Source organism: Cynocephalus volans, chromosome 8 (genome assembly GCF_027409185.1).
Source record: "Cynocephalus volans isolate mCynVol1 chromosome 8, mCynVol1.pri, whole genome shotgun sequence".
Taxonomy (NCBI): domain Eukaryota; kingdom Metazoa; phylum Chordata; class Mammalia; order Dermoptera; family Cynocephalidae; genus Cynocephalus; species Cynocephalus volans.
In genome coordinates, this window is record NC_084467.1 from 19,607,599 (window position 1) to 19,632,396 (window position 24,798).

Sequence of the window (24,798 nt, forward strand, 5' to 3'; positions counted from 1 at the left end):
GATGAGCAAGAGAATGATTAATACAAAAAACAGGAGAGTGGTCCCCACTGCCCCCCCACGCCATGATGGAGGAGACGATGCAATTGGAGAGGGGACACTAGTGGATCCAATTAGTGCTTTATTTGTTTAAGCCAGGTAGTGGGTACATGGATGTCTCTTCTATTCTTATTTTTAAAATAATATTTTATACCCTCTTCTGTAAATATATTTTACAATAAAATATTTAAAAATATTTTAAGAGGGAAACAAAAGATGAAAAAAAGTAGAAAAGTCTCCCTGCCCCCAAACCTCTGAAAAAGATAGACAAAAATGCTTCAATTTGCATAGCGATCACAGATGTCCATAGTGCATCAGAGTTGAGGTATGTTTATTCTTAGCCAAATCACTGTTTCAACCAGATTGTCCTTTCCACCAGCTCACTCTGTGCTGAACCTTCTGGTGAAACTATCCTCATTGTGGCAGCCCCCATGCATAAGCATTTCTAGGCAATCAGTCCCGCTGTGCATGCTCCCTGCAGCACTCCTTACATCCAGCCGGTCGCCCTCCAGGTACGTGTCCCTGGACCCACTTTATATGCGAGGAACCGAGGTTCATTGAGTCCAAGTTCTCTTGGACCCAGGCAGGAAAAGGCAGAGCTGGGATTTGAACTAAGATCTGTCGATCTGTCGAGGCTGAACTTGTACCCTGCCATCTGCAGCAGCCTCAACCCCTGGGGCCAGGCCCCTCAGTGATAATAACTAACGCTATATACATTTGCACATATTATTTCATTTAATCCTCACAGTCTCCTTATGTATTAGGTCCTACCATCATCACCCCCATTATAACAGTAGGAAAACTGAGGCACTGGAAGGTTAGTACCTTATCCAAGTTCACACCCTGGGTAGGTGTAAGAGCTGAGCTTTGGAGCTTGGCAGCCTGACCCCATAGTCTGTGCACAGATCCCACGGAAGTGAGGCAGAGCTGTGGCCCCAGGATCCGCAGCTGACCCCCAGGAATCAAAGGCCAGCAGGTGGGATGGCTGGGGCTGGGGGATGCTGCTTAGGAGATGTGTTCTCAGAATGACGCCCGCCCTGTGCAATGAGCTGTGTCCCCTCCTCCTTACCAGGTCTGTGGCCCTGGGGGAGGACTGAGGATGTGGGCAGAGCTGAACAGAGGCTACAGCAGGCTCATAAATCCCTGCCTGGCAAGCCAGGCCATGGGCTCAGACACTGGGCACTCTTTGTCATTTGTTGGCATGAGTTTGTCTCTGGCAGAGAGGTGATGTTTATCACCTGTGCATCTCTGGCTGCCCGTGTGGCTTTCAAAAGCCCACCCAATGTCCTCAGACCCAAGGTGGGGGCTGTGACCTCTCAATGCCTCATTTCTGAGCCTTGGCCAAACCGGGGTAAACCCTTTTAGCTCACTGGGGCCTGGGCTCAAACCCATCCCCATCCCTATCCCCAGGGGAAAAGGTTCCCAGTCCTGTCCCAAGGAGCTCTGCGCTTAGATGGGGGAAAACATGGGATGGAAAGGAAAAGAAGGGAGAAACAGGCAGAGGAGGAGGAGTCAGTAGGTTCATGCAGTCAATAGACATTTACTGAGCACCTACGACATGCCAGCGGTTATTTTAGGTGCTGGGGATACAGCAGCAAACAAGATAGCCGTGGAGCTTCATGGAGCTTTGATTCTAGCAGAGAAGAGAGAGACAAACAAGGAGGCAAATAAATAAACAGGCCAGTACTTGGTAGTGTCTTGCGACATTGAAGAAAACAGACGGGGGTAAAGGCATAGAGAGTGACTGGAGAGAGGGGGTCGTCACTAATACTTTAGACGGGGTGGTCAGGGATGGTCTCTCGGAGGAGGTGACATCAGAGCTGAGACCTGAGGGTTGAGAAGGACCCAGAGGGAGGACGAGAGAAGGAAGCTGGTAGGAGAGCCCCTGAGCGGCAGGCACTGGCTTTGCCCCCTGCCTTCTCCCCGCTCCTTGGCACTGCCAATGTCCTGATGTTCCCCAAACTCTTTTCTGCCTTTTGTCCTTTGCTTCTCCCACAACAGCCCAGAGAACCAGATGGGGTGAATTTAAGTAGCCTGATGCAGTTGAGGAAACTGAGGCTGGTGAGGGGAGGGCCTCATACAGTAGTACTTGGCACTCGAATGCTAGGATGACACCCAGCCTGGGCCCCTCAATGCCTGCCCATCGTCCAGGCAGCCTGCAGTCACTGTGAAGTCAGGCGGTGGGCACCGCTCCCCAGAGGTCACAGGGCTGGAAACGTGGGCAGCAGGGAGGGGGCAGCGGGGAGGAGCTGGGCGGGGGTCCGGAGCGGAAGGCGCCCAGCCCTGATTGGAACAAGGTGGCGGCATTGGGAGCTGAGCCGGGCTTCATTGATCTTGCCCGGTGTTCTAGCCACCGGGTGGGGCCAGCGCCGGGCAGACTGCCGGTTTTCCCAGGTGTGGGGACACCCTGGGGGAATGGCTTTTCATGTGGTTGTGGGGTAGGCATGCCACCCAGCACGTGGGGGAGGCCAGGGCGTTGGGGGCACGCTGGCATGGGAGCGGGAGCAGTGCTGGAGACTCAAAATCCCACAGCCAGCAAATGTCAGGCTCCTGGAGACAGGGTCACAGACTGGAGGCTCCAAGACTCCAAGAACGTTAGAATCTTCATCATAGTGCCTATTTATTGAGTGCTCACTGTGTGCCAGGCACGGTGCTGAGCATTTTATATGGTTTAACTCCTTTCATCCTCACTCCACTCTAGGAGGTGGATTGTATGGCATGCCTCCACCTTACAGATGGGGAAACTGAGGCTCAGCAAGGTTAAGTAACCTGCCTAAGTCACAAAGCTTATGAGGCTTTTGTCCCAGAACATAAGATCCCTAGAATCAGAGAAACTTAGAGTGTGGGGATGACAGCTGGTCAATGCTAGGAGGTCCCTTGAAAACCTTTGAGTCCAGCCACCTTGTGTTGGAGAAACAGGTCTGGAGAGAAAATGTGATGTGCTAAGGTCGCAGGATGGTCTGTGGCTAAGGAGAGTCCAAGGTCAGGACTCACTACTCCTCCACGTCACCTTGAGAGCTCAGCTGGTCCCTGAATGTGAGGCCCCTAAGGGTACTGTCCTTGACTCTCAGGCAAGACCCAGTCTCTCAGATGTCACCAGCTTTAACTGACAGCCTCCTGCTAGCACACAGGAAGCTCTTTTAAACATCTAACCTGAATCCCTCATGTTGCAGGGAAACCCTCTTCCTTCTGATCTTATGATCCTTCTGAGAAGAGTTTGGCCTTTGATGTCGGTGAAGACTGCTAATTCCCTGGTGTTGTGGGAGGGGAGAAAGTGCCCCTCCCCACTTGAAAATATTTTCTTCACTGCCAGTCACAGGGCCTGAAAATTAATAACTTAGTCCTCGGGCTATACAGTTTCCTATAAAATGTGAGTGCAACGGTACTTCAAAAAGTTCGTGGAAAAATTGAATTAAAAGATAATACGAATCCTTCCATGAATGTTTTGAAGGCCCCTCATCCTCTTGGAGTGGGTATCAGCTTAGCAGAACAGAATGGTACTGGGGGGCATGGACTGGGGGCAATTGAGAGGTGGGGGGGTATTCTCCCCTTCCAATCAGCCTCTGTGGGGTTCTACATGACCTGTCCCCCCTCCCTCTCTCTGTCTTCATCTCCTTCCACTCTGCCCATCCATCACCCTACTCAAACTATACCAGTCTCAAACATGTCAATCATATCCCCACCACAGGGCCTTTGCACATGCGGTTTCATCTACCTGGAAAGCCCTTCACATTCTATCCACATGTCTCAACTCCCCACCTCATTTTGGTCCCTCTTGCCTCCTCCAAGAGGCTTCCTTTGAGCCTCTATGGTAGGCAGAATAATGGCTCTAAAGATGTGCACATCCTAATCCCGAAACCTGTGAATATGTCACTTTATATGGCAAAAGATACTTTGCAGATATGATGAAGGCTAACTTTGAGTTGGGTCCTTACAAGTGGAAGGGGAAGGCAGAAGAGGACAGTCAGGGAGATGTGACATGGAAAACTGATTAGAGAACCAGAGAGATGGTGGCATGAAAAAGACTTAGCCCAAAGTAGCTGACTCCGAAGACGGAGGAAGGGGCAATCAGCCAAGGAAAGCAGGCAGCCTTTAGAAGCTGGATAAGAAAAGGAAATGAATTCTCCCCTAGCCTCCAGAAAGGAACACAGCCCTGCAGACACCTTGATCTTAGCCATGTGAGACTCATGTAGGATTTCTTACCCACATTATAAATGTGTGTTGTTTTAAGCCATTAAATTTGAGGTGATTTGTTATAGCAGCAATAGGAAACTAATATAGTGCCTTCTCTAATTTATAATTCTTCAGCACGTTTATCTCTGCCTGATAAAGAATACCTTTACTTATGAATTGTCTGTTTTCTCCACAGAATATTGGCTCCAGAAAGGCAGGGATTTTTTGTTTGTTAGGTCTGGCATTCCCAGATAGAAGTGTCAGATTTAGCAAACAAAAATATAGTTAAATTGAATTTCAAATAAACAATGAGCACTTTTTTCAGTATGAAGTCCCAAATATTACAATTATTCATTGCTTACCTGAAATTCACATAATTTGGGGACCCTGTATTTTATCTGGCAACTCCATCCCCCAGCAGCTAAAATAGTTCCTGGGTACATAGTAGGATCTTTTTTTTTTTTTTTTTTTAGCATAGTCTTCTTCTTCTTTTTTTTTTTTTTTTGTTTGTCGTTTCTCGTGACTGGCACTCAGCCAGTGAGTGCACCGGTCATTCTTATATAGGATCCGAACCCGCGGCGGGAGCGTCGCCGCGCTCCCAGCGCAGCACTCTACCGAGTGAGCCACGGGCTCGGCCCCATAGTAGGATCTTGATAAATATCTATTGAATGAGTGAAATAGATAAATAAATTAATTAACATTAATTTCTATCTTAAAAACCCTCTCTGGCTTCCAGAATGCCTGCAGGATAAAGTGTAAATAATAGCAAATAATAAAAGCAAACAGTTTCATAGCTCTTCCTATATGCCAGACATGGTTCTAAGTGCTTTACAATTATTCACTCACTCAATTCTTGTAGTAACCCAAAGAGGTCATTAGCCCATTTTCTAGATGAGAAAACTGAGGCCCAGGAGGCTTAGTCACTTGCTCAAAGTCATACAACCACTGAATGGCAGAGCCAGGCAACTCCAGGCCCCACAAGAAGTCTCATGGAATGTTCTAGCTTTACCTCCCACCCACTCTCCTGAACACAGAGGATCCTCTCTCTCTAGTGGTCTGTGGTGAATTGCAGGGTGTGCTCTCTCCTGTTCCCTGACTGCAGAGCTCCTACTTGTACACCAAAGCCCTGTCCTAATTTTCCCCCTTTGTGAGACTTTCTCTGACACTCCCAGGAGGACTTGGAACCTCTCTCTAGTACAAGGCCCTTGACCAAATGCATTGTAAGGACTGGCGGTTGTGTCCCCCAGATTGTGACCTCTGTGAGGACAGAGATGGGTCACTTTCAGCTCTTTGGCTATGGAATTTAGAACTGAGTCTGGCTCTAGGGGGGTTTCCAGAAGTGTTTGAGAATGAATGAATGAACAAACGAATGAACGATCAAGTGAATGAATGGGTGAGTGAATGAATGAACGTCTTGCCCACTCTGGACCTCAGTTTTAGAGTCTATGAAAGGGGAAGAACAATCCCTAACCCTCCCCCCGCAATCTCTTAAAACAAAACACATTTTTTTCTGATTATAAAAATAATACACATTCATTAAAGAAAAATTAGAAAATAATAAAATTAGGAGGAAGAAAATTAAAACCACCCATAATCCTGCCACCCAGAACAATGGGTGACGTTCTGGCTTTTAGCTTTCTGGTGTTCTTACTGCATGTATCGATTTTTTCTTCTTCACTGCCCCCACCCCCCAAGCTGTTTGTCCCTTCTTTTCTTTTAGAATGTTGGGAACATATACTATATATTGTTGTAATCCTGCTTTTGAAACTCACTGACATGTTGTGTGTGTCCCTCTGCGTCATCCGATGGCAGGGGACACATGGTGGCTGAGTGGGCATATGGGGGGTGGGGAGCTCTCCAGGCAGGACCACTGTAGTATCCTATTGTGGTTGGCTATTTAGGCTGTTTAGGGTGTTTCTGGATTTCTGTTATTACAGACACTTCAGAGAATATCCTTGTATGCGCATCCTAGCATGTCCCTGATTCCTCCTTTAGGACAAATTCTGGGGCTAGGGTTGCTAAGCTTGGTAATGGACACTGTAAGGCTCTTGACCCTGCCGCCCACCATCCCTGCTGCTGCACTCCAGCCCCACTCCCGCCAGCAGCCTCAACTTCCCGGCTTGCCAAGAAGCCACGAGCCCCATCTACACCCAAGGCCTCACTGGTTCCATCTAAGACTGAAAATACTCACTTATTTAGCCGTATGTTCACATTCTGGTCTAAGGCTTATTGTTTCCATGTCAGACACTCAGTTACATCCCAAACTGTCACAGAGGTCCCATATATGATCTGAGAGTGCTCGTGACCTCAGGCCTGTGTAGACATCACACTTGTTAATAACTCACTGACTGAGCTTGCCAAGTACCAGACCCCGTGCATCTCTGTATGTCGTCACAGCAGCCGGCATAGGTCAAGGTGGCTGTCTACCGTCTTACAGACGAGAACACTGGGCCTTGTAATCTGGGGTACAAATATGCAGCCTCACTACACCTGCTACCTGATGGGGAATAGTCCCAGCATCACCCGGAGGCAAGGACAGGTTTTGGCCTAAAACCTGGGTAGCCACATCCTGTCCCCTGTCCTGGTTCCATGTGTGCCTTGGGAGGTCACTGCACCTCATCCTGGGAGAGCAGGGATTCAGACGACAGCCTCCTGGGCTTGTGGCTGTTCTGAGCACAGTTTGTGGTGATATTCACTGCTGAGTCAAAGGGGGAAAGAATTCTGTTAGACGGGCCACCTTGCCACAGGCAGCCAAGTCTGGCAGATCTGGGGCACTGGAGTGGGCAGATCTCAGCCTCAGGTTGGGCTGGGAGGGACCTCACAGCCCCAGATGGAGGCTGGCCTACCCCAGCCCTGGCAGATGGGAGGCTATTTTTTAACCAACCCCACAGGAAGAAGAGGCCAGAAATGAGTTCAGGGGTTAACCCAGGCCCCTGGGGACCCTTGCTATTTGCATCCTCTTTTCCCCACCACCCAGGGAGCTGTGTGGACTTCACCTGGCACTCCCTGGAGCCTTCCAGAGCTCCTATTAGGTCAGGCTGTCGGAGCTGGAAGGCCCCTGAATGGCCCCCATTTGACAGGTGAGGAACCCGAAGCCCAGAGAGGTTTGACCAGGACTGGCTTCCTCTCTGCTGTGTGCTTCCCCGGGGCTAAGCTGCCTCTTCCGCCTCTACCTTCCTGGGGTAACCTGGGGCCGGCCCCTCCCTCTTGCAGCCTCAGTTTCCCCCTCTGTCAGATGACGTGTCCCTCCAGACATCTCTGAGGCTTCCCCCAGCTGGGAAACCTCATTCTGAGTAGGGGCACCAAGCATCACATCGGGACTGGATTCTTATTCAGCCTCATCTTTCCAGAAGCATCACCCCAGTGGACAGGAGCTAATGGCAGGTGTCTGGGGACCTCCCAGGAGGAAGAAGGATTTCCTGGCCAGAGAAGTGGGGACCGCTTGGGTAGGGGTAAAGTGGCTTCCCCATGCAGCCTCCCTCAGACCACTTCACCAGGTGTCCCTTGGTCCCTCAGGCAGGGGTTCCTGAAAAGTCAGGCATCTGTCACAGTGGTTGTGGCCTCTGAAGTGTGTGTATGCCTGTGCGAGGGGGGTGTGTGCTCACACTGGCATGGGGGGGTGTGGCACACTGAGCGGGAGGCCTAAGGTGGAGGCAGGGCCAGACTGTGGTTGCTATGCTGGCGCAGCTTGTGACAGAGGCCCCAGCACACCTGCTGGTCCTACCAGGAACCCCTCAATTGGTGCTGGACATTACCTGAAGGCAGGCGCTTCTGTGGGAGGGGTGCGTGCAGGGTAGAGGTACGTGAGGGGAGGGCACGGTGCCCAAATGCTGTTAGGGTCTGCTCTTATTTATTATCTACTGAAATAATACTGTTTGTAAATAATGTGAATCGAATCCCCCACCCCTGACTCCTGCCCCTGTGATACAAATGAGCATGGTGAAAACCCTTGCAAAATACAGAAAAACACAAAAAGTTAAAGCCTGAAATCTTATAACCAGAGTGAATGGTGTGGGCGTCTGGAGGGGACAGCTTCTGTGGGGCGTGTCAATATAATCATGTTAATTCCCACACACTGAGCATTCCACATGGGGTACCCATATTCTCCCCATTGTACAGATGAGGAGACTGAGGAAAAAGGAAGTCCACTGTCTCCTGCAGGGAGTAAGTAGCAGAGGCAAGATTCAAATCCAGGTCTGGTTAGCTTGAAAGTGTGATTCTTCCCAGGTCGTTTCCTACCTCCTCCCGCAGTGTTCACTGAGCACCTCCTATGAGTCAGACTGAGCTCAGCACTGAGCACTTGGCCATGAGCACGACGCACGGTCCCCAACCTGAGCCCCCTAATGGCCACAAACTGAGTCCCAACCTCGACCACAGCTTGATTCCTTGTCTAGGTTGTCGCTGCCCTGGCCCTGTTCACTGACTGAGCTGTGACCTGCCTCCCTTACTAAGCAGTGGCCTCTGCGAGCTTTCATTTGCCATGATGTGTCCAACAGCCAGGGCCAGGCACCAGCCTTGCCAGGCCCGTTGTCCACATGAGCAGGGGTGGGAGGCCATGAGGAGCCTGCCTGCCACCACCTCGGGACTGACACTCGGGCTGAGCCTCTGTAGGGCAGGGGGTTGACCTTGGCTGTGGCCAGGCCAAGGAAACCCATCCCACCTGGGAAGCCCAGCTCTCCTCTTGCACTTGGCAGCAAGCAGGCCTCAGCTCAGAGCATGGGCCACCCCAGGAGGAGTCAAAGTAGCTGAGCTCAGGGCAGCCACTGGAGGGCTTCCAAGTCCCCAGGTCCCGACACTGTGGTCTCCTCTTCCTGCCCTCACAGGCCCTGGACCCCCAGGGCACCTAGGAGCTGTTGCACCCTCCTCTCACTTGGAAAAAGCTTCAGGGCAGATCCGGTCTGGGCTCTCTCTCCCTGCCTGTGCTGCGTCTTTAAGGACCCTGCACACCCCCTCCAAACCTCAGGCAGGGCCAGCTACCTAATTCGTAGGACCCAGTGTGAAATGAAAATACAAGGCCCCTGTTCTAAAAGCAGGGGAAAAGCTTTCTTTCTTTTTTTCTTCTGCGGCCTCTCCTGACCTACCCTGGTGTTTTTTATTTGCTATTTAACGGTGCACTTCCTTGGACACGGGGATACTTGTGGAAGGAGTACATACCCTCACAGAAGACCAAGGCCCGCCTCAAAACTGGATGCGGGGGTCACGTGCACCCACCCTCCCATGCCTGCCTCATGTCCTTGTCAGCACCCAGGCCCCACCTGGGGAGGCCGGGGAGTGGGGGCGGGTGGTGGCCAAAGCAGCACTTGGCGCAGGGGACTGTCCCAGGCTCCAAGTCCTCGGGTGTGCTCCACTGTCCCATCAGACTTCACTTATGAAACACCAGTTCAAAGATAAAATTATCGAGAATTTCAAGATGGCAACTGCGGAGTGTTAAACCCAAGTGCAGGGCTCCCTTCTGAGCCTGGAGCTGGTTGCACTCCCAGCTCGGATGGGAGGGTCAGCTTCCTTACTCCCATCCAGCAGCAAAGCCCCTGCCATGCAGAGGGGTGCAGGGGGTGTGGGTGAGTGACTGAGCGTGTGCACTCAGGAGCTGCCTTTTGTGCCCTCAGCTATGCTGATGGGGAGCCCTGTGGCAGTGGTTAGTAGACCCTGGGTTCAAACCCCAGTTCTGCCGCTTATAAACTATGCGAGCTCAGGCATGTGGCTTAATCTCTCTGGCCTCACTTTCCTCCTCTGCAAAATGGGGGTAAAAATACCAGCCCCATGTGGTTGTGGGAATTAGCAGTGATGTATGTAAAGTGCTGAGGCCAGTACTTGGAACAGTCAATCTCATAGGTGACTGGGATGGGGTGGAGGGATGTGCACCAGGCCAGCACAGGGGTCCGTGAACAGGAAGGGACCTGACAGGGGAATTCCAGGGGACTTCTGTTGGATCAGGCAGAACCTGCAGTAGGTATTAGGGGTCCCTGGGAGAGCTGAGGAGCGTAGGGAGAGGAGCCCAAACATCCCCATCAGAGTGCTCAAAGTGCTGTCCTGAGAAGGATAACGTGGGCACCTGACAAAAGTAAAAGAAGCCCCTTGTTTGTGTGTGCTGGACATGGACCTGGGTGGGCCATGGGATTCTCTCTGAGCTCAGCGTTGGCCATGCCCTACCCCTTGCCTCAGTTTCTCCAACTATGCACTGGTGAAGAGAGGACTGCCACACCTCAGGTGCTTTCTCCACGGGCCATGCACTGGGTTTTACAAACCTCCCCTCTCTTGGTCCTCAACTGATTACTGGCCCATTTCTCAGGTGAGAGACTGAAGCTCAGAGAAGATGATGACTCATCCACCAAGAAAATGGCCGAGCTGATTCTGATGGGCTTCCCCTCGTCCTTTGAGTTCCCTCAGCCTTTCTGGATGTGGCTGAAGGACACTGGAACCAAGCTGGTGGAAGGGCCGTCGGGTTTTCCAAGGAAGGAGGTCAATGGAGGACAAAGAGTGTTCCTTGATCTGAGGAAACCTCCATGAACTTACAGCTACTGTGCTGTGGTGAGCTACACAGGCTCCAGATGAAGGCTGCCTGGGCTTGAACCCCAGCTGGGTGACCTCGGGCAGTTGGCTTACCCTCTCTGGGCTTCCGTGTCCTCATCTATAGAATGGCCTATATTAATATTAATAGCATTTGTCTTACAGGGTTGTGAGAATTCAGTGAGCAAAGATATGTAAAGCACTTAGTGCCTGGCATATCGTAAGAGCTATTTAAGTGTTTGCTGCTAATATTATAACTATTTGAGAGTTGAGTCATAATTTATATTTTCTAGACCGTCAACTACACACTTATTAATTTCAATTCTGTACTTTTCCTTTTTGTATTTATGAGCCAACAAATTTTTCTTTTAAGTCTTGTACAACGTCCTAGGTCCTTGAAAAGATAGTTTTCCGGCCCCCACAGTGCCTGTGGCCCCTGTTGGAGTTAACAGCTTTTCCTAGAGTAGCTTTTCCCAGATCAGGTTTTACAACACGCCAGCCCTTCCCGGTGCCTATGTTCCTTAGCAGATCAAAGGCTCTGAAAAGTCCTGCAGCAAAACCCTGTTGAACATTGTTTGATACTGGCACTCTCAATCTTGTCTGGCACGGAGCCCTATTATTTCTGTTCAGCACCCGATAACATCTGCTGAACACACATTGGAGATGCCACCCTCATTTCCTGGTTTCTAGGAAATGGCAGATGGGGGAGAGAGCTGTGACACCCCCTCACCGTGATGAGTCCTTCCACCTCTACAGAAACCTTCTCCAGTTCTGTGCACCCCTGCTCAGCGGTGCTCACCTTCCCCCCTTCATTGTCGATTTAGTCCCCACAGCAGCCTGGGGAGGTCAGTAGCACCAATAGCCCCATCACACAGATGAGGAAACTGAGGTTCAGGGAAGTTAAGTGGCCACCCAGCCAGTATGTGGCAGATCTGATAGACAAACCCACAACGTCTGGTTCTAAACCCCACATTCTTTCTCCTCTATATTGATAGGAAATATAAAAATAGATCTCATTCTGCCAGGATCAATCTTTCCCCATGATAGGCTTTTAAAAATCTAAAGGTTTTTTTATTTCCTGTAGTCCTGAATGTAAATGACTTAAAGTCTTTAGTAGCTTTCTTCTGACTACAAAAGCCCTACATGCTTGTTGTGTATAAAACTTCTCAAACATTAGTTGAAAAATGAAAAACTTCATAATCTCACCCTGAGAGATAGCTCAGCTAATAGCTGGGCGTACATTCTTATAGATCTGCACGGTCTGTCCAGGTATCCATTAGCCACACGTGGCTATTTAAATTAAAATAATTAAAATGAAATAAGATTAAAAATTAAATTGCACTAGCCGCATATCAAGTGCTCAACATTCCCTCACAGCTAGTGGCTACTGTATCGAGGAGCACCGACAAAGAGCATTTCCATCACCACCGAAAGTTCTGCTGTACAGCGCTGTTCTAGATTCTTCCGAGACATATCCTGACATGTATGTATAATGACTATTAATATTCTTGATGAGGGGCTTGGATATATCTCTTAATGGCCTCACACACAAAAGGAAGAGACCCCCATAAAGGCAAAAACAAGACACAGGGAAAAAATAGACTGTAAGAAAATTCACCGAATGATGGTGGTTTTCTCTGGGTGTTGAGATGACTGAGTTTATTTTTAAATTTCTTAGATCCTTCAGATGTTCTACAACATACAAGGCAGATGGGGTGGGGACGTTGGTTGGATTTGTTTTCCCTAATGTTCTTACTGGTTCTAAAATTTTCAAGGTACGATTTCACTCGAGGCTTTTAATTTATTATTATTTCTTAAATTGTGGACTTATGAGGAATGGATGCCTGCACAAGCCACAGGCCTGGAGCACAAATGAAGGGAAGGCAGACAGAGGTTTATTTTCAGGCCGGCCTACGGCTGTCCCCAGTCAGGGCCGGCTTTGTGGGCATGTGACCTGGGCAGTTGCACAGGTCCCTTGCTTAGAAGGGCCCCGTGCCTGGTTTAATATTCTTCAGTCACCATCCTGAAATTCTTAATGAATTTTGATCAAGGGTCTGCATTTTCATTTTGCAGTGTGCCCTGAAAATTATGTAGTCTGTGCTCGTCCTGGGATTTTCCCCAGGACAGGCCTCGTTTTGACTGCTCTGAACCTTCCCCCTTGCTCTCGTAGGACAACTACAGACATGGCCATCCGTGGAGCACTCTACGTGCCTGAGAACAAGTGCACTTTTGCTGCTCAGATGTGTGTCTAGTAGAGAGTGATAAAAATAGGGCTCTCGAGAGGGTGCGGGAGGCCCCTGTGGTCGCTGTGCACATAGTCATACATGCACTCAAGGCCACGTCCACACTGGTGTATTTCAGGGAGATGCACTGTGTCTCATGGGATGCTTTGTCCCACATCGCTGCACAGCTCAGATCCTGCCTTGAAGCCATGCCCCACCCTGGGCTGGGCCCATCGTTTTCCTCAGCCTCCTCTCCCTCACCCCCTCCACAGGACTCTCAAGCCCTTCATCTCTATGAAATCCTCTCTGCATGATCCTCCTTCTAAGCCATTCACCCTGCCTGCACCACCCGTGTTCTTTCCTTCCCAGGTCTGCCTATTCTAGACCACCTCAGATTCTACCCTTTCTAGGAGGCCTTCTGGAAATTTTTGAGAAGGGCCTGCAGGGGCTCTGGTTGTGCAGAGAAAGATATAAATCACCTTGCCTGGAGGAATCAGGGAGGTCTCCGTGGGGGTGGTATGTTTGGGCTTTAAGGAAGAAGAGACGTCTGCCAGGTAGAAGGGAAAGTTTGATGGGCTGGCTTTGGTGTCACATAGACCCTGGCATGAATCAAGGTTTCGCCAGTTACTAGCCACATGACTTTCAGTGCAAATCACTTCCCTTTGCTGAGCCTCAGTTTCCCTATCTGTAAAACGGTGATGATAATAACAATGACACCTACTACGTGGATTACCATAGAGCTAAATGAAATGAGATCTGCTTACAGAGGAAGGACCGCAGTGCCTGGCACACAGAAAGTCATCAGCAGACGTGGTTCCCTTCTCTCTTCCGCATTCCCTTTCCTCTTTTTGAATATTAGTTACAGCAACTCACACCGTCTCTCTGAGTCTGTTTGCTTTTCCATCTCCACAATGAGAGTAGTGATGCCCAGCACACCAAGCTGTGATTAGGATTTAATGGGGTATTAGGAGCATTCAAACAAGTCCCAGAAGGCGGAAACTCCACAAAGGTAGGAAGGATATAAGCCAGAGAGGTGCTGGTGGCCAGAGGAGAAGGCCAGCCTCAGGGGAGTGGGGATGGGCTAAGGTCTGGGCTGAGTCTCAGGGGCCCTGGAGATTAGAGCAGGTTCTGCAACTCCCTGGCTGTGGGGCTTGGCAAGGTGCCGCCTCTCTGGGCCTCAGTTTCCCCATCTGTAAACTGAAAGTTGCGATGCTGGAGAACACTGAGGAGTTCCTGAGGTGACCTCCTTCTATGCATCACTAGAATGTCAACTGGAGGAGGGCGGGCATCTTTGTCTGTTTCGTTCACTCCTGAATCCGCAGTGCCTCAAACAGTGCTGGCATGCAGTAGATGCTCAATACATTCCATCGAATGAATCAGCAGCACCAGCTTGCCCACATCACATCTCTAGTTCACTGGGACTGTGAGAATCTGGGAACCATCCTTATCTCTCCAGGGAAACTGTCTCCAGGTTGGGACCACACCTCAGGCCATGAGTATTTTCCTAGCACCTGCTGTATGCACAGCTCTGCCCAGCCGAGGCAGGCAGACCATTGCTCCACAGCCCAACAGGGCAGGGCCAGGGAGGCAGGCAACAGACCTAGCAACTTGAGAGGCAGAACAGAGAGAAAGGTGGCCAGTGGGGCCTTCGCTGGGCAGGAGAAGGCTGATCCCAGGCTGGAGTCCAGGCTGCCGGGATCCCCAGCTCTCCCACTTCTGGGGGGTGAGGCTGCCTCTTCCTCTTTCTTTCTCTGGGGGAGGGGGAAGTTCTTCCCCCTAAATCTATAAGTAATGCATGTTTAGTGTTTAAAAGTTTGGAAGAACACACAATCACTAAAAGAACTTAAAATAAAGTTTCCTTGCTGCAAGTGCACCCCATAGCATTAGCTCTTGCTGACATTTTAGTGTCTCCTTCCAGTCTTTTTCGAAGGTGGCCCTGTTCTCAGAGGTGCTTTCTTTCTCCCTTGGGAAGGAATACGGTTGCTTCGTGGGGGACGTAGGGGACCAGGCTCTCCCCATGGGCTCCCTTCACCCCTGACCTGCAACTCCTCAGTGCCACCATCCTGGACCTGGAGTCTCTTTCTAAGCCAACGAGGGTGCTCAGAGCTGTGGGAAGCGCTTCACTAGCCTCCTGCCCGCACTTCCTCCATGCGGGTGGGCAGAACCCAGGCTCACTGAGGGAGAACTGGAGGGAAATCTGGAGGTGGAGATGGTTCTTGGGGCCGGGGGTGTTGGTCCTCAGCCACTGGCACCCAGGGGCATGACCCCGATGGACCTTTCCTCTCCTTCCCATCCCCTTTCATTTCACGCCCTTTTCCTTCTGAGCTCCCCGAGCCTGCCTTTCCCTGGATCCCCTGCTCTCAAAGGTGAGCAGGTCAGCTGGATTCGTTGACACTCAGATGTGCGTGACAGGAAGGGACCCGCATTCACAAAAGCCCCAATAGCAGCACATCACCCCACAGGAACTGAGAGCTAATGGCTGAATCTCAGTCATCACGTCACACAATGAAGGACATTTCCAGGGGGGCTAACTTCGGTCACCCTACAAATCATAAGTTATACACGTCTGCTCTTTCCGCCCACATGTAAGTCTGAACCTTTCACCAGAGACACTTTTCCCAGACTCGAAAGAAAACCCCAAAGAGGAACCTAAACCTTCAGGCTGCCCACCGTGATTGGATGGGAGCGCTGAGGCTCGCGCCTGCCAGCGTTTGAAAGAAAAAGCCAGACAGCGAAGGGGGAAGTGAGGGGAGAAGCGGAAAGCCTCTTGGGCTGACCAGTTGTTAGCCATTCATTCATTCATTCATTCATTCATTCATTCATTCTTCATCCCTTTATTCTTTCCTCTATCCATGTAGCAGGAAACGCCAAGCATCGCCTGTGACCTGCTGCTACCTCCCAGGAGCACCCTTTGAACACTACCGGGTGAGGGGTGAGGGATGGCAGTGGCAGGTCACCCCAAGTCCTGAAGGGGAGAAGGGGAAAGGCCAGGAAAGGGGCTCCCCAGAGGGGGCGGTTGCCAAGCTGGGCCTTGAGAGGACAGGGCAGCGTTTCTCACCTTCCCCATCCTGCTCAAAGTCAGGGAGACATTTTTTGCAGAGAAGGAGGAGGAGGAAGAATATTAAATGGTAAAAATTTCTGGCATTTATGGAGGGCTTGACTCTGCACCAGGCCCTGTATTAAGCATATTATATATATACTCTTTATTATGTGTGATAAGTATGTATATTGTGTATATTATACATATGTTATACATAGTAATAAGTACATGCAGAAATTCTATCCTATTTATTACTAGAGTCTAAAAGGTAAGTATTCAAAAATATTAGTTGAAAGCAAAAAGAATTACATAATTATATAGGTATGAATTTATTAGAAGTCAAAGTGAATTGTATTAAATTCATTATATTAAATTCACCAACAAGACTTGAGGTGGGTACTGTTAGTTCTTCCCGTTTTACAGATGACAAAACCAAGCACAGAGAGGTGAAGGGCTTCTCCCAAGGCCACACGGCGAGGGAGTGGTGGGGCCTGGCGGCAGCTGGGACTCACAGCCACATTTTATGTTGCCTCCTCACCAAAGGGTGCCCTCTTCTCCACCCTCACCTCTGGGAGCCACGGACAAGGGGCCTGACAGTCCCTCTGCAGTCTCCCCCCAGCTCAGTGCTCTCCAGCACTGAGAAAAACCAGGGGCCAGCACTGGAGAAAGAGCAAGGGAGTGACACATGGAAACATCTGCCAAGTGGCAAGTGACCAGAGTGGAGGTGGCCCAGGGGCCCAATCCCATTAGGAGGCCGGTGCGCTGAGTGAGCACTCACTACATACCGGGTGCCATGTGCAGGGCTTTGGGGCAGGATCACATTCACTCTCTGCAACCATCTTTTGAAGTCAGCGTTATTAGCCCCATTTTACGGAGGAAGAGACTGAGACTCAAAGAAGTTAATTAACATGTGGGTGCCCCAGCTGCTAAGCAGCTTAAATCTGACTCCAGGCCTCAGTTTCCCCACTTATAGAGGAGTCTGGCCTGGTTCAGGGCAAGGCTGGGGTCAGAGGACACTGCTCTCCTCCTGTCTCTCACAGCCTTCTGGAAGGTCAGGTTTTCAGGCCCCGCAGCTCAGGGGCACCCGTCTCCTGCCCCCCCCCACCCCTTCAGGTAACCAAGCAAGCCTCTGCTTTGATGCGGCCACCTCAAGGCCAGGCGTCAATGGGCCTTCTATATGACCAGTGGGGCCGCTGGGGGCCGCCAGCTGCCGACGTGGGCGCGGGTGAGGCCTGGACACACAGTCCCACTTGTAGGGCCGGCTTTTGCCCGCCCAGACCCTGTGGGCAGTGGGGGGCTCCCAGGAATGCCCTTCCAGCTTGGGGGGCACTTTGGACAGGCAGGGTGGTCTGGAGAGATGGGTGTGTGCAGGGTGGCCTCAGAAGCCACCGTCAAAGGGGCCCGGCCGAGGCGGCGCCAGGCAACCACCATAGCGGGTACGGAATGGCTGGCGGACAGGCTGTTCATCTCCCAGCAGTGGTGGGGGAAGGCCAGGCCTCCAGGAGTACAGTGCTCAGGGTGACCAACTGTCCTGGGTTGCCTGGAATTGGGAGGTTTCCTGGGACTTAGGGCTTTCAGTGCTAGAACCTGGAGCGTCCCTGTCATTGGCCACTGCCAGGAGCTTGGGAAAGGACACAGTGACTGACCGCTCTGGTCGGGGCAGCTTCCTCCCTGAATCATACCATCCTGGTGTGACACCTGCCCAGGGCCATTTTGTCCACCCCTTGCCTCCACACAGGCCGCCTTATGCCTGAGAGTCCATTTTCCATTTCTCCCAGGTGTCTTCAGAGGAGGAGTGGCTGGCCAGCTCCAACCACTGTTAAGAGAACCTTGGTGGGACAGTCGAGGCCAGCACAGGCTGGCTCCACTTCCAAGGTCTTCAGCATTCCTTACCTGCCCCATGCCCTACAGCCATCCCCAGGCTCCCAGAACCATCTCATCCTTGCCTGCCCCCACACCCCTGCCCAGGCCACTCCTTCTGCCTGGGACACCCTTTCCCCCCTTCTCTGTCATCTCCTCACTTTTTAAGACCAAGCTTATACGTTGCTCCTCCAGGGAGATTGTTCCCTCTTGGCCCAGGCTGGGCCCGTGCCCCTCTTTGAGTTCCCAGTCTTCCATTTCCCTCATTGTAACATTCATCACACCCCAGTGTAATTTTCTGTTGATGTCTTTCCCACCAGACAGGGTGCTCTTAGATGGAGATCCTGACCCAGTCTCCCTTGGATGTGAACTCCCAGCACAAGGCCAGGCTCATAGTATGAGAAGAATAAAGACATTGATTAAGCAATTACTCTGTGCCAGGCACTCTGCTCATTTAATTCTCTCAGTAGCCCCACAAGGTAGGTATAATCATCTTCCCTCACAGATGAGGAAACTGAGGCACAGAGGGGTGAAGTAACTTGCCTCAGGTTACAGTTGTTGAAGGGCAGAGTCAGGACTTGGACCTGGAGAGTCTCACTCCAGAGACCAGGCTTGAATCTTGATTCTCTGCTCCTTGATAAGCTTTTGTGGAATCCCTGAATTAATAAATGAAAACCTTTGCCTCCCCAGTGCTCTTTAGATCCTGTATGTGTTACTTTCAGCCGATTTCTTCCAGTTCCCTTCTTGGAGGGGCACCCACCCTCGGTGTCCTTGGGAGAGAGTTTTGCCCATGGGGGTACAGTTTAGGGGAACTGCAAAGGGGACCTGCTGTGAGAGGGGTGCCCCAAAGGGTGCAGAGAAGGGCCTCATGGGGAAGATTCAGGATGGAGGTGCTGTCTGCCGGCAGAGCTGTGGATGGGCCCTTGGGGACCCTCAAGGCCACTGCCCACAATTGTCATATGTGGAAACCGAGGACCAGAGAGAGGAAAGGAAGAATAAATACCCCTGGTCCTGCCCGGGAGGCCCCCAGGGGGCCCTGTGCCTCTCATGCCTTCCATCTCAGTGCCTGGATTTGCACCATCACTGAGCCAGCTCCTGCCCCACAGACAGCGGTCGCTGGATCTACTGTGAGGTCTAAGTAGTAACAACTCAGTGTGTACATAAAGGGGTCCTGGTCACCACCTCACAAGCTTACTCTTTTCATTTGACAATTGTATTGCCATAGATCTGGTTTCCTTCGTAATCCTTTGAATCTTGTTTTATGCATTTAAAAATGCGATTCTGAAGGGGAGTCCATGAGACTTCCTGAGACTCCAGAAGGGTCAGTGGCTCAGAACAGGTTAAGGACCCTACGTGGGGCATTGTGGAGTCAGATCCCTGCAGAAGGAACCCTGAGGTTGGATCTCTCTGGGGACAGAATTGACAGCTGGAGCTCTGTGAGCCTCTGGGGGCAGAATTTGGGAGACAGTCCCCTGAGGCAAGCATGTTGTCAGCAGAACTGGGCAGGAGAGAGAGGGCCAAACAGTGTGGACAGAACTTCTCCATGGAAGCACGGGGAAAGCGCTGGCACACCAGGCCCCAGACCCCAGACCCCAACGCCTCCCCAGGGACCCCAGCTACAAGGCACCTTCTGCACCCCTGTCAACCAGGGTTCAGCCCACTCTGCCCAGCCAGCCTCCTGTCTTCAGGTACATATTGGGCCAAAAGCTGCTGACTCTCCCCTCCCTCTGCCTTCATGCTGCCATCTACCATCTCCCGGGCTCCGCGGCATCAGGGGCCCATCCCAGGCAGGCTGGCACTTCAGCCCTGTCTCCCAAGGTTCCTTTGTTTGAAACCCTGCATTTCTCCATCTTGCTCATGGAAGGAGAAATACAGATTACAAAGACCCAGCAAATGGTTTTTATAAACTCTTATTTTCTTGCCACAGAACTGCCTTTAATTAGCTCTGAGGACTACAAAGGGAACAAGGTTATAATAGCAGCAGCTTGAAGGAAGGAACCCACAATTCTCCCCGACCTGGGGCTGCTGCTTGCCACCAGGCACAGCCAGGTTTGGTGGCAGTGTGGGGGATGGCAGCCCCCTCCTCCTCATCTGCAGCCACACAGCCCACCCTGGCCTCCCCAGGGAAGGAGAACAGGCCCCACTGTCAGACAAGCCTTTGCAGAAACCTGTGGACAACACACACCCAACTGTGTCTCGGTCCCTGCCTAGAGCCGGCTGCCCAAGGACTGGCTCGGAGTCCCTCTGTTAGCCAGCAGCAGCACAGGCAGATGGGCAGTGGGACAGACAGACAGTCAGACCAACTTCTGTGTCTCTGCTGACCACCTTGGCTGAAGAAAGAAAGCACCAGCCCCCAAAGCCTGGAGCTCTAGATCCCACGCAGCCCCTCTATTCTGGAGGAAAACTGGCTCCTGTGACCAACCCAGAGCCACCACTGCCCTCATACATAGCCTCAGACCATCAGAACATCACAGTCAGAGGGGACTCCGTTTGGGGCACAGAGATGTTAAGTAACTCGTCTAAGGTCGCTCAGCAAGGTAGCCACTGAGCTGTAGGATGCAAGCTCAGGGACTCTTGAACCCCAATCTCAGGTGCCACAGCCCTGTCTAAGCTTCTGCCGGGGAAGAGGAAGGCAGCAGGAGTGGCCTGAGGCCAGGGCACATCGGCCCGAAAGAAGTCTCTCCGTGAGTCCCAGCCTCAATCAGAGCCTCCAAGTGGGGGATCCTGGACCCCCATCCTTGCTGAGGAACGCAATCCAAAACTCGGGACTCCTCCAGGCTACGAACGAGGCAAAAGCCACCCAGAAACATTTTCTTCTCCCCTGCGACTGAATCCAAAACCTTCCCGAGGCCTGTTGCCCCGACACAGGTCCAGCTTCAGTATGGCCCAGTGCTGTCAAATTCTCCACAAAAGCCTTAGCTCCTTTCTCTTCCCTCCACTTCATTAGCCCAGGGATTGCGTGCAAAACGTGGGGGACGGTCCTCAGGGAGATCTCCAGATCCTAAGGCACAGCCTTGTCCCCTGCCTGCCTCCCACGGCTCTCCTCAGAAGCCGGCCAGCCCGCGTCTGCCTGAGCCCAGGTGGAGGGTCCGAGCTCTGGCAGGCAGGGGCCGGGGCTGTGGGGCCTGGGAGCCCCATTAGTGAGGCAGGGAGCCGAGGGTCACAGCGACTTCCCCTTGTCCTCTCCACCCTGGGACCCTCTGAGGTCTGGCCTTTGAGGTCTTGAGGTCTTGTGGTATCCTTTGCCCTGCTGCTAACTGTCCCCACCCGCTGAGGATAAAAGTCCCATGGTGGCGTTCTACGCCAGGAGACCACGGAGGCCACCAAGCCCTGTTCCCACCTCAGGCTCTCAGAGGCCAGCGGATTTCGGTAGACAGGCCGTGCGCTTGAGGGCAGCCAGGGTGGTCGGTGGAGGGACATGGTCCGGGGCCTGGCCACAGCTCCCCACCCGCAAGGGCCAGCCCAGGGCCCCGGGCGATCGTTACTCACCACGGATGAAGGTCGGCGAGTAGGTCGGGAAGGAATCAAAGATGCTGTTCGATGCCATGACCGGCTCTGAGGAAGGCGAGAATTCAACCCTTCAGGGGGGTTGGGTTGGGATTGACTTGGTTGGCTGTCGTTTTATTTTTGTCTAGCTACTTTTGAAAATAAAGGGGGTGGGGGGGCGGGCTGTTGCTTTTTGTTTGTTTTTTTGTTTGGTCTCTTTTTTCCCCCTGCTGCTACGAAAAAGAAAAAAAGGAAAGAACGCGAGAGTGTGTGTGAGTGAGAGAGAGAGAGAGAAAAAAAAAAAAAAATCCCCAAGGAAAGTAAGTTTCTGTTTGTACCCAAGAATTTGGATTCCCGGTCCCACAGGAATGTCTAGCCACAAATTTTCAACAGAAGCGTATGCAGAGTGTATCATTAGATGGCGGGAAGGGGCTTTCGGCAGCCAGGGTGGAGGCGCTCGCGGCCGCCAGAGCAGAGCTAGGCCCGCAGCAGCGCCACGGGGAATGAATGAATGAGGCTTCCCCTCCACAGGGCCCAGGCTCCAGTGGGTGCGAGGGCGGCCAGGGGGTGGGGAGGGCTGGGAGCCAACCAGCTCCAGCGCAGGGCCCTGGAGGCGGCCGAGGGCCTGGCCTTGTGGTTCTGTGGTTGAGGGACCAGGCCTTCACAGTGTCAACCCAACCTCAGCTCACAGGATGCGAGAAGCCAGCTTGCGGCCTTGGCCTATTGGCTGGGCCCTAGTCACCTGGGCCGTGATGTCACAGTCTCTTAGAAGATCTTGCGGCTGCCTCTTTCTCTTATTTGGAAAAAAAAAAAGAAAATGAAAAAAAAAAAAAAAAAGGAAAGAAAGAGAGAGAGAGAAAAGTGATGGCTTTTATTTGTGAGGCTGGCCCTAGCACGCGGCCCAACAAGCAGAACTGAAAGCAGTTGGAGCGGGGGCGGTGGTTTGGATCCTGTGTGGGAGACTCCTTCTTAATTAAGGCCAGCGTTGGCCTGGGCGGGCTGGGAGCCCTGCAGGCCCCTCACTGGGTGCCAGGAGCCTGGATCCTCTGCGCCCGCCTTGCCCCTGGGCTGCGGCCGACACCCTGCCGTTGTCCACCGCCTGTGTTGCTAGGGCGAGGCGTCTGCATGTGTGGCTGGGTGGCACTTCAGGGGATTTTATGGGAGCTGGGATGGAGTACAAATGGGAAACACATGAAGCGGCATCACATCGGCCTGCCCACCAAGAAAGGCCTTCCTCGTGAAAGCTGGCGGTGTGGCTGTGCCAGGAGGCCCTCTGCAGAGCTTGTCCCTGAGACCTTCTGCTCGCCCTGCCCACTTGCGTATCCCCTGGGGGTTATGCTCCAACCTGATGCTCCTGAGCCTTCCTGCCTCTGGGCCTTCACTCATTCTGTGCCCCCTGCCTGGAATGCCCCTTGTCAGCTCCCTTTCGGATTTTTTATTTCCTGGAGGATTCAAGGCTCAGAGGGTCTCAAAGATAGAAAAGACATGGGAGATTCAACCCAGAAGTCAGGTCAGGCTTGGGGTGGGGGTGGGAGATGGTGGAAGCTTTTACATTTCCCTTGCAAGCTCTACTCTCCCATTTCATAGGCCAGTCCACTGAGGCCCAGGGTGATGAAGCCAGCTTATCTAAGGTCACACAGTCTTCTGGAATGGGATTAGAACTGTAGCCCTGACTCATCAGCCCAGGCCTCAGCCATGACACCATAGGGCTCTTCAGTGCCCTTTAGGCTAAGTCCCAAGACTTCAGAAAGTCCCTTTGCAGCCTGGGCACAGCCCCTGGCCTCTCCCAGGGAGCCCAGTCTTGGGTCCAGGCCCCAGCACCAGCCTGAGATTCACAGTGGCCTCTGTAGGCCAACACAGAGCTGTGGGGCATCTGGGAGGAGGGTGGGCTTGTCCAGAGTCACAGAGAAACTTGTTTCTGTCTCACGGCCACACTGGATCACCTGTGGGCAAGATGCCCTTGGAAATGTACTGCCTGTGCCTCATCTGGAGCCTCATGAAGGTTCAGTCTTCTGTCCCTGTGTAGTGTGTTGTCTGGTGCTGGTGCTGGGTGCGGGGGCGGGAGTTCTGATTTGGCCAGGCAGGAAGCAGATTTATGGTGAAAGCCACAGGGCTCTGGAGTCAGATTTGGGTTCCAGTCCCAGCTCTGCTGATTCTGATCTGTGAGACTTCCGGGGAAGTCACTTCCCTTCTCTGGGCCTCAGCTTCCTTCCCTGTAAAATGGGGATAACACCTTTCTCGGAGAGACAGGCACTGGTTGAGGGCACTATAAACGTTGGTTTCCATGGCTGAGTCTCCATGACGCAATTCGGGCTCTGTTATGAGTAAGCTTAGGTAAGGAACCATCACAGTCATTTGGGAAGGACAGACTGCCCCCAACCCTCCCACCCCGTGGTGTAAACTCATCAGCTGACCCGGCCTTTGGGGGTCAGTGGCACAGCGGAGCCTGCCAATGGGCCTTGGCCTCCTGGTTAAATTTGGTGCATTTTAGAGTCTGCCATGTTGTGAAACAGATCAGAGAATAACACAGTTGGGAAGACCCTCCTTTTATAGAAGTGGAAACTGAGGTCCCCAGAGGGGTAGAGACTCATCCAGTGACTCAGTGGAACCCAGACCCCTGCTTCCAGCACAGGTGTTTCCCCTCTACTGACACCACCTCCAGTTTCTAACATACCACCCCACATACTTTGCTGTTTTTTTCCACATCTAACAGGAGGCCCCCCTAAACTCCTATAATTTGGTCACCCAGAGCAGCTCCCTCTCCCTGGGAAGCTGAGTCCAGGCCCAGGAATAGGAGGGAGCCCAAGAGGCTGTGTTGGGCCTGCTGGTGCACCTGAGCAGCGGGCGGTCCAGTGCATTCGCGGGGCACTGTAGCAAATGCTTACTGAGTTCCAGGCTTGGTTCTTGCCCTCAAGGGACTTATAATCTCCCCATACCCCCTTATAAGAATGTGCTAGACTTTGAACAACCCTTTGGAAGCTGCCTGGGGAAGCAGAAAGAACATGGAGGCTGGAAGCAGCTATACCTGAAGCCTAACTTTGGTTCTTATGAGCCATGAGATCATAAGAAAGAGGTTTTGCTCCTCTGAGCCTCAGTTTCCTTGCCTGTGAAATAGGGCCAACTGTAGTGCTCACTTCCCAAACTATACAGAGGATTAAGTGAGAAAACAATTATGAGTGTGCCTGGCACACGGTAGGTGCCAGATTCCCAGGGACTCCCCTTCCTTTGTCGACTGAGCATTCTCGTGGCACGGAACAGGCAGCCAGGTTTCCTTCCATTCTCCAATGGAAGAAAATTAAATCAGGTTAATACAAAATTTCAACTGAAGAAGGGAATCATAAAAAATAGTATCTTAAACCCTTTATTTTAACTTTAGACCCATAAATGTGCGTTTAAAGGTCTTCCTCTTGTTCTTCTGGCTTAGCCAACCCAGAAGACCTCTCCTACAGTTCCCAGTTTTGGCTTCTTTAGAGT

The 24,798-nt window shown here is 52.0% G+C and overlaps 1 protein-coding gene across 1 annotated transcript in view; it reads right to left on the reverse strand.

The window, feature by feature from the left end:
• RUNX3 (RUNX family transcription factor 3) overlaps positions 1–21,385 on the reverse strand; it is a 57,802-nt gene extending 36,417 nt beyond the window's left edge. The window contains exon 1 of the mRNA XM_063106527.1: positions 21,328–21,385. Coding sequence (XP_062962597.1) covers positions 21,328–21,385 — 58 coding nt within the window. The remainder of the gene's footprint in view (positions 1–21,327) is intronic.
• Between the last annotated feature and the right edge of the window lie 3,413 nt (positions 21,386–24,798).